We start from the raw sequence: 13,780 nt of genomic DNA on the forward strand, positions 1-13,780 counted from the left end.
ATTTTCGTTAATATTATATTTGATTGATAAAGATGTGAAATGTTTTAATAACAGCCTCGATGGTGCAGTAGGTAACGCTTTGGTCTCATAATCTGAAGGTCGCGAGTTCGATCCTCACTCGAGTTATGATTTTAGCGCTGATTTTCGTAAATAGAATACTTGATTGATAAAGATGTGAAGTGTTTTAATAACAGCCTCGATGGTGCAGTAGGTAACGCTTTAGTCTCATAATCTGAAGATCGTGAGTTCGATTCTCACTAAGGGCATGATTTAGGCGCTGATTTTCGTTAATAGAATACTTGATTGATAAAGTGGTGACGTGTTATTCTAGCAGCCTCGATAGCGCAGTAGTTAGCACGTCAGTCTCATAATCTGAAGGTCGTGAGTTCGATCCTCACTCCGGGCATGAATTTAGCGCTGATTTTCGTTAATAGAATACTTGATTGAAAAAGAGGTGAAGTGATCTAATAATAGCGTCGATAGCGCAGTAGGTAACGCTTAAGACTCATAATCTGAAGGTAGAGAGTTCGATTCTCACTCAGGGCATGATTTTGGCGCTGATTTTCTTAAAAAGAATACTTGATAGATAAAGAGGTGACGTGTTATTCTAACAGCCTCGATAGCGCAGTAGGTAGCCAGTCACTCTCATAATCTGGAGGTCGTGAGTTCGTTCCTCACTCAGGGCATGAATTTAGCGCTGATTTTCGTTAATATTATATTTGATTGATAAAGATTTGAAGTGATTTAATAACAGCCTCGATGGCGCAGTAGGTAACGCTTTAGTCTCATGATCTGAAGGTCGTGAGTTCGATTCTCACTCAGGGCATGACTTTTACGCTGATTTTCGTAAGTAGAATACTTGATTGATAAAGAGGTGACGTGTTATTCTAGCAGCCTCGATAGCGCAGTAGGTAGCGCGTCATTCTCATAATCTGAAGGTCGTGAGTTCAATCCTCACACGGGGCATGAATTTAGCGCTGATTTTCGTTAATATTATATTTGATTGATAAAGATTTGAAGTGTTTTAAGAACAGCCTCCATGGTGCAGTAGGTAACGCTTTAGTCTCATAATCTGAAGATCGTGAGTTCGATTCTCACTAAGGGCATGACTTAGGCGCTGATTATCGTAAATAGAATACTTGATTGATAAAGGAGGTGACGTGTGATTCTAGCAGCCTCTATAGCGCAGTAGTTAGCGCGTCAGTCTCATAATCTGAAGGTCGTGAGTTCGATCCTCACTCGGAGCATGATTTAGGCGCTGATTTTCGTTAATAGAATACTCGATTGATAAAGAGGTGACGTGTGATTCTGGCAGCCTCGATAGCGCAGTAGTTAGCGCGTCAGTCTCATAATCTGAAGGTCGTGAGTTCGATCCTCACTCGGGGCATGAATTTAGCGCTGATTTTCGTTAATATTATATTTGATTGATAAAGATGTGAAATGTTTTAATAACAGCCTCGATGGTGCAGTAGGTAACGCTTTGGTGTCATAATCTGAAGATCGTGAGTTCGATTCTCACTAAGGGCATGACTTTGGCGCTGATTATCGTAAATAGAACAATTGATTGACAAAGAGATGATATGATTAATAACAGCCTCGATAGCGCAGTAGGTAACGCTTCAGACTCATAATCTGAAGGTCGCGAGTTCGATCCTCACTCGAGTTATGATTTTAGCGCTGATTTTCGTAAATAGAATACTTGATTGATAAAGATGTGAAGTGTTTTAATAACAGCCTCGATGGTGCAGTAGGTAACGCTTTAGTCTCATAATCTGAAGATCGTGAGTTCGATTCTCACGAAGGGCATGACTTTGGCGCTGATTATCGTAAATAGAATACTTGATTGATAAAGAGGTGACGTGTGATTCTAGCAGCCTCGATATCGCAGTAGGTAACGCTTCAGTCTCATAATCTGAAGGTCGTGAGTTCGATCCTCACTCGGAGCATGATTTAGGCGCTGATTTTCGTTAATAGAATACTTGATTGATAAAGATGTGAAATGTTTTAATAACAGCCTCGATGGTGCAGTAGGTAACGCTTTAGTCACATAATCTGAAGATCGTGAGTTCGATTCTCACTAAGGGCATGACTTTGGCGCTGATTATCGTAAATAGAATAATTGATTGACAAAGAGATGATATGATTAATAACAGCCTCGATAGCGCAGTAGGTAACGCTTCAGACTCATAATGTGAAGGTCGCGAGTTCGATCCTCACTCGAGTTATGATTTTGGCGCTGATTTTCGTAAATAGAATACTTGATTGATAAAGATGTGAAATGTTTTAATATCAGCCTCGATGGCGCAGTAGGTAACGCTTTAGTCTCAAAATCTGAAGGTCGTAAGTTCGATTCTCACTCAGGGCATGACTTTTACGCTGATTTTCGTAAATAGAATACTTGATTGATAAAGAGGTGAAATGTTTTAATAACAGTCTTGATAGCGCAGTAGGTAGCGCGTCAGTCTCATAATCTGAAGTTCGCGAGTTCGATCCTCACTCGAATTATGATTTTGGCGCTGATTTTCGTTAATAGAATACTTGATTGATAAAGATGTGAAATGTTTAAACAACAGCCTCGATAGCGCAGTAGGTAGCCCGTCAGTCTCAAAATCTGAAGGTCGTGAGTTCGATCCTCACTCGGCGCAAGATTTTGGCGCTGATTTTCGATTATTAAATACTTGATTGATAAAGAGATGAAATGATTAATAACAGCCTCGATAGCGCAATAGGTAGCGCGTCAGTCTCATAATCTGAAGGTCGTTGATAATTTCAATTATTTATTAATGGGTATAGATTGTTTCTCTAGAAAAGGTTTCATTGTCCCTTTAAAGCGAAAGACGGCCGACGAAGTATTGAAAGGTTTAAAAGTTATGTTCTCTCCGGATAAAAGCAATTCGCCTCGCAAAATCTATTTCGATTCGGGTAAAGAGTTTGTTAATTTCAAAGTCAGAAAGTTTCTTAAATAAAGAAATATTAAATTCGACACGATGACTTCCGAACCTCACCACGCCCCTTTCGTAGAAAGATTCAATAGAACGATTAAAACACGAATGCATAAATATTTCACCCATTATAATACTTACAGATACATCGATCAAATTGATAATTTTCTTAACGCCTATAATTCGGCTTATCATTCGAGTATTAAAATGGCTCCGAATAACGTCAACTCTACCAATATTTTAAGAGTTTATAAAAATATTTATAAAAAAGACCAGAAAACGAAGAAAATAATCGTTGAGACTCCCAAATTTCAATTGGGGGGTACGCGTGTCGAAACTGAAATCGGCCTTCGAAGGAAACTTTTCGATCGAAGTATTTAAAATTGTCGGTATTTTAAAATCGAGAGTTCCACATTTACATAAATTGCAAGATTTGGAAGGTTCAGATATAAAAGGGTATTTCAGCAGTCAACAACTCATTAAATGCTCCAACCCTCGTAGCTTCAAAATAGAATCTATTCTCAAGAAAAGAAAACGTAAAGGAAAACTAGAATATTTCGTGAAATTTTTAGGTTTACCCAAATCTCAAAATTCTTGGGTGTTAGTCGAAAATGTCGAACAAATCGGGATTTTACCTGACGCTACCGAGTGATTCCTCTATGGATTTTTTCCCTTCGAACAAAATCTCGTCGTATATTACAAAATTACCTAATCCTATTAATTTAGAAAGTTCCGATAAAAATTGGGAAGTAGCTTTAGTAGAAATTATATATACAAACAGTTTCTATAACGTTTTAAAAGAAAACGAAAAAGAAAAACTCGCGAGGAAAAAAGAAATACATTCAAAAGCTTGCAAACGAAAGAAAGAAAAAATCAAAAAACCTCTCCCTTCTAAACGCCCCTTTTCTAGTGAAAGGAGCAAAGTTTGTTGGAAAACAATTAATAGGCACGTCTCAAAACGTTTTAAGCGACGTGGTTAAAGGCGAAAATCTTAAAGAATCCGTTAAAAGAAGAGCTACCGAAACGTTAGAAAATGTTAGAAAACAATACGGATCTGGTCTTAAAAAAGAAAAACTACTAAGAAAAAAGATAGCCTAAAGAAGAAGAAGAAGAAGAATAAAAATACTATAAAACGTCGTGTCAAGAATCATTTGAAATCAGTTGAAAGAAAACTAGCGTTTAAGACGCCACGTGATATTTTCTCCAAATTTTAATTAAATAAAAAAAAATTAAAAATGGCTGAAGGAGTTCTTTCGGAATTGGACATACATACAATTCCTCCAACGCAAACGTCTGTCGAAAATATAAAAACTATCGCTGTACAACCTTTAACATCTCTGAAAGGAGATCAACCTATCGAATTTGATTGCCCAGGTACGGGTAACGAATATACCGATACTTCTTTAATAATGTTATACACTCGAAATAAAATAACCGATGAAAATGTTGACGATATAGGCGATACGGATAACGTAGGTCCGGTAAATAATTTCGGACATAGTCTATTTGAAAGAGTAGATTTATACGTCGGAGATTGTCTCGTTACGGCTTCCGCTAATATGTACGCCTTTAACGCCTTTATATCTACTATAACGACTTACGGTTCCGACGCTATGAACTCTCATTTACAAACGGCTATGTTCTATAAAGATACTGCCGGGAAAATGGATTCTCTAACGGAAAACCAAGGATACCTAAAAAGAAAATCGTTTTGCGCGAAATCTAAAGAATTCGAAACATATTTTGCTCTTTGTTCGGATTTTTGTAACGTTTCAAAACTCTTAATTAATGGTGTAGGGTTAAGATTGAAACTTTATAGAGCCAAATCTTCGTTTTTTTTTATACACGGAAAAGTGTATAAAAACGAAATAGTCGAAGCTATTCTGTACGTTCCTAAAGTTCAAGTCGCTCCTAAAATATTATTGGCACACGAGCACGCCTTAAGTGTCAAAGCGGCTCAATACGCTTTCACTCGCACCGAAACGAAAGTTTTCATAATTTCTCCTAACATATTAACTACTTCTATCGAAAATATATATTTAGGACCCAACCGTAATAGGTCTTTAGTATGTTTCGTAGATCACGAGGCATATAATGGGTCTTTCTCGAAAAACCCTTTAAATTTTGAAACTTTCGGACTTAATTATATAGCGTTTTTTGCAAACTCTGAACAAATACCTTCCAAACCTTTAAGGCCTGACTTTGACAAGGGGCTGTACGTACGATCTTACTATACTCTTTTCAGCGGCTCTGACACACACTATAGTAAACATTAGTTTCGAAGAATTTGCAGCTGGTTACGCCATATTCTGCTTCGATTTAAGTCAAGATAATTCCGCTAGTCAAACAAATCATTGGAACCTTGTTCGACAAGGGCAGCTGAGGCTAAAACTAGGATTTAAAAAGGCTCTCGCGAAAACACTCAGTTGTATCGTATTTTCGGAATTCCAATCTTTGCTAGAAATTGACAAGAATAGAAACGTCTCTATTGTTAGTTAAACACAATGAATGCCCAAGAAATAACGACTATTTTAAAGAATTATAAACATTTCAAAGGGGTTTACCCTAGTGACATGTTACCGAAAATAATAGAAAATTACCCTTCATCGGTAATAGTAAATTTAGATCCTAAAAGGGCTGAAGGCTTTCATTGGATTGCTATATACTTTGACGGACGTAAAAACGCCTACTACTTCGATTCACTAGCTATTGGGAATGTAGTACCATCAATCAGGATATTTGTCAAAACGAATTCTTCTAAATGGTCTTATAACAAAAGAAGACTACAATCCTTATCAAGTTCATCTTGCGGACCCTTTTGCATCGCCTATATTTTACATAGATCTAAGAAAAAAAGTTCCGCCTCTTTCATGAAAAAATTCAAGAAAGATCCTTTGAAAAACGAATTTATTATATCCAAAATGTTTAAAAGCATTATTTCTACCAAACCAAAAATGATGTTCGACAGTAATTACTATAGTTGACAGGGTATTATTAGCATTAATCTTCGCGCCACTTTTGTTTTCTCGGGGTAGTATAAATAGGACCTATCCCTATTGGGACTATTCGTACTCTTCAACTAGAACTACGCTGGTACGGATCTTCATTTTTTCTCCGACAATATGTCTAAATCAGTCGTGGTAGAATTCGACTATCTTTTGGGAAAAACTAAAGAAAATAAGCGTCCGTCGTTTATACCTAAAGAATTGGCCATCGCTACCGTAGAATCAACACCCTCCGTCATTTCATGGACCTTCAAATCGCCGTACGATGAATACCACGTAGATCCCGATAACCGACGAACCAATTTTTATACTACCCGATACATCCACGGAATTTCTTTCCGAGATGGTGACGTACCTTCCCATAGACTATCCGCATGCTTTAATTACGCAACGCGAGACGTTGCCACCTATTTTTCTAAAGGAAAAGAAAAATGCGCTTTTTTAGAAGAAAAGTTTAATATTAAAGACGTTATTGATTTAAACGAAATTGGTTGCCCTAAGGCAACGGACATTGAGGATGAGCCCCCCGTTAAATGTTTATTCCCCCATCGATTTCTCTCCCATCGCTCAAAACCGTGCGCTTTTGAGAGAAGCGTACTATTTGCTTCGTATTTGTATAAAAACAAAGAAAATATTAACTTTTAAATTTTATTTCTAATTGTTCATTCTTAATTATTTTGTATTTTAATTTTATTGTAATTAAATATTTTTAAAATGCATATATATCGATCTTATTTATTTTGACGTCATACACCTTTTTTTAACTTCCTATAAATATCTCTACATCGTCGACAAATTTCTCATTTACGATTTAGACTCCCCAATATGAACTACGAAATTCAAAGATATCACTGTTTTTGTCATTTTCCTTTCCCCGAAATTGATAAAGGAACTTTAGCTAGAGCGGGCTTTTATTATTTACATTATGGTGATCATGTACGTTGTTTTCATTGTAACGGTATTTTAAATAACTGGATGAAAATCTCCGACCCTTTCGAAGAACATTGGAAACAATTTCCTACTTGTAAATTTATAAAAGGATATCCTACAAATAACATACCGAGAATACCCGATGTACCCGATATTATACGTCTTAAATCTTTTAAAACCTGTCATGATTTAACTAAAATAGAAGAAGAAAAATACATAAACTAAAAATTATGGTTAAATTTAATAATGTTATAAAAATATATCATATTCCCCACGAAGATCGAAGAAATTATTTTTTAATTGATAAATTAAGATTTAAACATAGAATACATCAAATAAATATATTATTAGGACCTTTACTTATTAAAAGAACCAACGAAAACGCTTACATCACCCCAACACCCCCCTTCCCGATCAATAATTAAAAGAGAATTCGAACGCTTTCGAATCAACATTCGCTAGTTTACAACCGAACGAGCAACATCACGCCAAAATGTCTTCCGAAATTTCTAATAAAAGACCTATCGAAAACCCTGAATCTACCGTTACTAAAAGAAAGAAGATGGAAGGACGTCTTAAGAAACTTAATTCGAAATTTCATCTTAGTAAAACGCTTTATCTTACATTCGGTCTCGTCGATGATATGGAAATTGAACTTTTTCTTAGAAGAAAAACTAATCTTAAAGGATTTCCTTTACCTCTCGAAACCCGGAAACATTTTATGGACAAATGGAATGATATATAAAAAAAGATTTTCCCTGTATGTCGTATAAACCGAAATGAAGAGTCTTATGGCGTATAAACCAAATGGGGGAAGGGGTACATGTGGCGTATAAACCAAATGGGGGTCGCAGAAAAAGAGTTAAAAAATGGGGGCAGGGGGTACATGTGGCGTATAAACCCAATGGGAGTCGGCAAGGGGGGTCGCAGGGAACCCGAGTGGCGTATACTGCCGTACTATTCTCTTGTATCCATTCATATCGAATTTTCTCAATGATAATAAGTTTCTATTATACCCAGGTACATGTATGACATCTATCAAATCAATTATTTCCTGTCCATTTCTTATGGATAATGCGACATTTCCTATGCCTACAGCTTTAGCTCCACCTTCAGCAATTTCTACTGATGATTCTACTTGCTTATAGTTTGAGAACCATTCCCTCTTATGGCAAAAATGATGCGAAGCTCCTGTGTCAAATATCCAGGCTTCCTTATCCTTTATCGCTAGTAAGGCTGATGCGAAATGAGCTCGTCTACTTTCATTGTCGCTTGACTGCTTATGTTTCTGTTTATTTGTTTTATTTGACCAACAATCTCTTGCAAAATGACCTTCTTTACCACAATTAAAACATATTATCCTAGTTTTATTAATCCTATTCCTTGATTGACTTCTTTTGCGACTATTACTTCTATTGGGCCTAGGCTGATTAAACACTCTAAGAAATTACCGTAACCAAACTGTAAGAACACTGTAAAATTTACTTTCATAGGAATGTTACTAGTTTCACCGTAAATATAACAGTCAATTTAGTGTTTTCCTCGATCACGTTAACTTGCCATTATAATTAACGGCAAGATATTCATGACTGTTAAAACAACGGTCAAAATGCAGTTATTTTTGTTGACAGTAACAAACCATTAAATAAAACTGTAGAACGTGGAAAACAAATGTTCACTGTTAAAATTACTTTGAAATCGCATTATTGTTATCTGACGGTACAAACATTAAAAAAAGGTACACCGTTGAAAAAAAATTTATTCAGTGTAAAAATAAATATTCTCGACGATGACTCAGCTTAATAAAACAAAATTGAATATTTAGTGGAAAAATGAATGAAGAAATTCATGTCATTCCCCGTTCTTCTTTCTACAGTAAAACAACATTAAACCCAACAGTCGTTTTACTGTAGTTGATGCATAATTCAAGATGAAATCCGAATCTATTTTGATTCCTATAATTATTGGGACATATTCCCTGAATGATACATTCTGCCAATACGTCGTATAATAGAAAAAACCAAAAAAAATCACTATATTTTCCTGTCACCTTCCCTTTAAACAAATGTTAAGCATTTTATATCACGCCTTTTTACGTTAATTCTATTGGAGAGAAAACTCCTGATTTAAAGATTAATTTACAGACTACTATCGCTGTAAACAGAGAGTCTTTTGTTCGCTGGAAGGCAAGGCGTTGATAGATTGGATGGTGAGGGTTACTATTAAAACAAGTTGGGAAAACAAAACAAACCACTCCGATTCGAGGGTTAACATTTTGTACCAAAAATTTACCTTTTAAATAGAGGTCAATGAGCCAATAAGAAAAACCGGAAAAAATAGTACGAATTTGGCAAGATATGGCCAAGTGCATTTGAAAAGGTTTCAGTGTCTAATTGATTGCCATGTATACTCAGTAATTCTATTATAGGATCTAATATCTATCACTTAAAGGGGCCGGCCGGAGCTGTTGGGGTGAAGGGGGGGTCAAACTGTTGGTTAGCATATTGCTTACCCGCCCACCGCGACGGTGGCGCTATTTCTTATGGCCAAAGAGCTGGGTGTTTTCCCCCTGAACTAAGGGAGGACTTCACCCCAACAGCGCCGGTTAGCCCCTTTAAGTGTGTGTTTATATATCGGCTCACTCTGAACCGTTAAGACCACCTAAAAGAGGACACAAAACATGGCCAATTTTGAAATAGGTCTAAGGTATTTTAATTTATAGTCCCAACAATAACACAATTATGGACGATAATTTCAACATCCATATTATCTAGTGATATTTGATTTTACGTTTACACTATATATAAACGTAGTAAAGGTGAGTTAAAAAGTAAACATCAAATTTGAAATATTAATATCAAAAGATGTTCTTGTAATATTGAGATGAAACGGAGCTTTATAGCCACAAAACTACTAAAAGAATCGTAATGCCGAAGCATATTTAAAATATTTTCATTTAATATTCTGCAAAAAGAAAATGTTATCGTTTTGTGAAAGATATTTTCATCCTACTCGCTTTATATTAACTTTGAGATGCGTGTAGTGTTTCGATTCAGATGCAATCTTCATTACTCGTTCTTTGTAAACTCTCACTTGTGTCATTCCAAAGAAAGAAGTTTATCTTAAATAATTAAATAAATATAACTTATATTAATTATTTTAATCGTCAGTATTTTACCTTAATATTAGTTAAGTCGTTTTAAGAAAAGTTTTTCTTAAAATAATTTTATACATAGCTATCTTTGAAGTTTGACTTCAAGCGAACACCTATTTCAGGACTTTTGTAAATTTAGGGTGTATAAGGCGATTGATTCACACCAAAGAACAAGAAAATGCGCAATTTTGTGAACTTTTGGTGGAAGCACTGCCATTGGGAGGCAAGACGTTTCTCGTAATCCTAGCCGATAGACTCGTATGTCTTAACCCTAATGATGATAATGGTGTAGAAACAATGTTGCAGATTGGCGTCTATGTTTTATAGACAGAAGATCAGTAAGTGATGGACGTGTTAGAAGCCAATAACGACAGATTGGTGTCAATGTGGCATGAGGTGGCATTGATGATGGTGGTGTTAGAAGCTATTAAGTACAGTTGGCGTGTATGTGGTATACACGAAAGACTAGTGCATGGTTTATGTAGATGGCGGAATGAAGTACAATTTTCCGAATTACTGTGAACTGCGAACGCGGTTCGGAAATTGGGAACACATTTGCTCCGATCTGCCGATATATTTTCTGAATAATAATGAATATTGGTCTTGTAGAAGAATCGATAAAAAATCATTTGATTTCCCTCCTCATCTTCCCTTTAATGAAACGCAATATGTCAAGCAAACGCTTTGCCACATTGCTTGTAATAATAAGCGTATGCATGCTCTATATCAGTGACATAGAGCGTGCATGACATTACATTTGATATTTAATAAAGTGTAAGGCAGGGTGTTACATGATTGTTGGGGCTACTAGATACAAAACTTTTGAAAACATCTAACTTATTTGATTATACACCCTTCGATTAAGCAGGTTTCAGTATGTGTGTAGGCAGGGAAAAAAATGAGGCTTATTTTGGAGGTGACGGAATGGTCAAGTCACCTCCGTCGGACACGACATATTCTTCACTTATAGGATAGGATCGCCGACATGTGTCTTATTCTCCCAAATTTCGCCCCCCCGAAGCTAGGCTTATAGGAGTGCGCAACACTGCCGGCATGGAGGAGGGAATTCAAAGAAAACTGTAACAGTTGGCAAAGACTAAATATTTATTTCTGAAATGGACACGCAACTTTTCACTATTTTGTGGTTTTTGAAAAGGTCTTATCCCTATAACTAACAACGTGTTTTTACTATCGATCTTTTGGCTAAGCGAAGGGTTAACTAGGTATTCAAGAGAAAAATATTGAAATATTGCTGAAGAAGAACTATTTTTTGTATTCCGAACTATGAAACAACAACAAAAAAGGCAAGAGAGGTTTCCCATACGTAACTGATTTCTTAACTACTGACGTTGGGAAATAGCATTTACACCAAAGAGTGGCAATGCGTTCAGTGTGCGAAACCACATTGACCGCTTTTGCACAGGTTAGATATCTGGCAGCCTGGCTTTATTAAGTGGGGGATGGCAATCTTCCGAATAAATGGAACGGAGTATTTAAAATCATAAAGAAATAACTATGATTTGTTTCACTAAATATTTAAGTTTTAGAATTAGTAAAGGAATCGATAAAAAATCACTTTATTTTACATTCTTAGTCAGTTTTTGGGCTCTTTTCGAAATAACAGTTGGCGGTTTTTTTGGGCTCTTTCCAATTTGATTTTGGCGGGTTCAAGGTTTTCAATCTGGCATTCCTGCACTGCTGCAGTTTCAACGGCGAACCCTCGCTGGTCGCTACGTGGTCTACCGTCCACCACTCCACCCTACTTCCAACTCCCTATAGCTTTAGGAGTTTATCCGAAGTCCGCGAACATTGTGTAACAGCGATAGGGTAATTAGGGTTACGAATAACGAAATCAACTTTGAAGACTGGATCGCAGAAAAAGAAGATATTTACGTGGTGAGTAATTTGATAAATTTACTTTTCCTTAAGTGTTATTGCATGTTGTAATAAGTTGAGAGTAACGAATATCACATGGTGAAGCCAATTTAAGTCTTTGGGGGTCTTAGCGCAAGGCATTTTTTGATTAAATTTTATTGAAACTGTTTTTGGTAAATCCACCTTAATCCCTATCGCCGGAAGTTAGGCTTATTTCGGAATCGTTGAGGGGTGTAACGGGAAGAAATTTCTTTGTCGTCTGCTACACCGTCTTCTGGCTATTGGTGGCATTGAATAAACGCCCCGATTGTTTTTTGTGCTCCATTCTCGAAAGATGGCGCTTTAGCAAGTAATGCCAAGGGATCTTCCAGTTAATTTGGATTTGTAGGACGGGGAGATCAGAAGAATCATGCAAAAGAAATGTTTGATGGACAAATTTTCACTGAAATATTGGAAATTCATTTAATCATTGTATATTAATATTTTGGTTATAGATAGTTTTCACACATGGAGGACTCATACCATTTACACCAGGAATCCGGGCTATCTGGAGGACAAAAGCAGACGGGTTTTTGTCCTCCAGATAGCCCGGCCTCCTGGTATAAATGGTATGAATCCTCCATGTGCGAAAACTATCTATTATTAGTAAAATGAAATTTATAATTATTATTAGGAATAAAATAATTTTTAGAAAGATTTTATTTTGGCTTTTGTAGCAGAGGGCAGACGAATTTATTCCGGTTTCGGCGATAGAGAATAAGGTGAATTAAATAGAATCTGTATTTTTAATTATGAAATTTAAGGAACTAAGTCTTCATTTATTAAATTTTATGAAATCAGTATTGAAAAATAACATTTAATATTTGTTAAACACAATATTTATTTCATAAGTATAATAAAATCCGTAGTTATGAAATTAATGAAATATAACAAAATCACCATTTATTAAATCTAAAAATAATGAGGGCTGAATTTTAAAACCAAACCTTTCAGGCTAAATAAATTATAAACATTAATTGAAGAATGGGTTCCCTGTTGTACACCTGTTCAGTGTGTAACAAAATTTTTTCAACGCAAAACCACCTTTTATCACACTATATGTGTCACCGAAATATCCCAAATGCTAGTTTTCTTTGTGTCGTAAAGAACTGTAACAGACATTTTGGAGCTCCATCTAGTGTAAGAAGTTACATTTGCAGAGATCATTCTACAACATCTGGACCAGAAAGAATGCCCGTCAGAAATCATGCATATAAGTGCTCCATTACACTTTGCCAAAAAACATTTTCTACGCCAAAATTGCTCATGGACCATATGAAGCTTCATTTTAAAAACAACGAATGGTTTTTCTGCCCCTTCTTTGGCTGTAAAAGAACAGGCCAATTTACAGTTAAAAGCACATTTACAGCGCATGTTTCGAGACACCATAAATACAGCAAAATTGCTGAGTTTGGTTCAATAGCTTTAGTACAACCAGAAACAAGTTGTAATGTAGAAGATTCCATCTGTAGTAATTTAAATGGACACGGTTCAGGAAGTTCGGGTTTATTTTATGATGCTACACCTGTAGATACGGAAAACATACATGAAAATTTAGGCCAATTTTTGCTCAAACTCGAGGCAAAACATCTAATACCATCAACTACAGTTCAAGAAATTGTTAATGAATTTAATATTATTTTTGATAGTGAAAAAAAAAATGTGCTAGATTCGGTTTATGATATATTCAGAGACGTTGGGATCGAGGCTAGTAACGAAAAAATAGAGAAATTTAAATATCTTCTTTCTCAAAAGTTTGTGTCTGGTGGTGTTTTAAGTAGTGGCTTAAAAACAGAATATTTAAGGAAAACATATTTCAAAGAAACATTTCGATA

General features: G+C 35.8%; 1 protein-coding gene and 4 non-coding genes across 5 annotated transcripts; all 5 read left to right on the forward strand.

Annotated features, from left to right (window-relative positions):
• Nucleotides 1-333: 333 nt before the first annotated feature.
• On the forward strand, nucleotides 334-406 carry TRNAM-CAU (transfer RNA methionine (anticodon CAU)). The gene has a single exon. It is a non-coding gene; the product is annotated as a tRNA-Met (tRNA).
• Nucleotides 407-753: 347 nt separating this feature from the next.
• On the forward strand, nucleotides 754-826 carry TRNAM-CAU (transfer RNA methionine (anticodon CAU)). The gene has a single exon. It is a non-coding gene; the product is annotated as a tRNA-Met (tRNA).
• Nucleotides 827-1,174: 348 nt separating this feature from the next.
• Nucleotides 1,175-1,247, forward strand: TRNAM-CAU (transfer RNA methionine (anticodon CAU)). Its single transcript has one exon. It is a non-coding gene; the product is annotated as a tRNA-Met (tRNA).
• Nucleotides 1,248-1,314: 67 nt separating this feature from the next.
• On the forward strand, nucleotides 1,315-1,387 carry TRNAM-CAU (transfer RNA methionine (anticodon CAU)). The gene has a single exon. It is a non-coding gene; the product is annotated as a tRNA-Met (tRNA).
• Nucleotides 1,388-4,177: 2,790 nt separating this feature from the next.
• LOC149686197 (uncharacterized) lies at nucleotides 4,178-5,926 on the forward strand. The gene is made up of 3 exons (XM_089871103.1): nucleotides 4,178-4,994; nucleotides 5,188-5,432; nucleotides 5,480-5,926. Exons 1-3 carry the CDS (start codon nucleotides 4,178-4,180, stop codon nucleotides 5,924-5,926), a joined length of 1,509 nt encoding a protein of 502 aa, XP_089727229.1.
• Nucleotides 5,927-13,780: the final 7,854 nt, after the last annotated feature.

This window comes from Phalangium opilio, unplaced genomic scaffold (assembly GCF_054372755.1).
Source record: "Phalangium opilio isolate 3A_F unplaced genomic scaffold, DU_Popi_V2 ptg000032l_1, whole genome shotgun sequence".
In the NCBI taxonomy this organism is placed as follows: Eukaryota; Metazoa; Arthropoda; class Arachnida; order Opiliones; family Phalangiidae; genus Phalangium; species Phalangium opilio.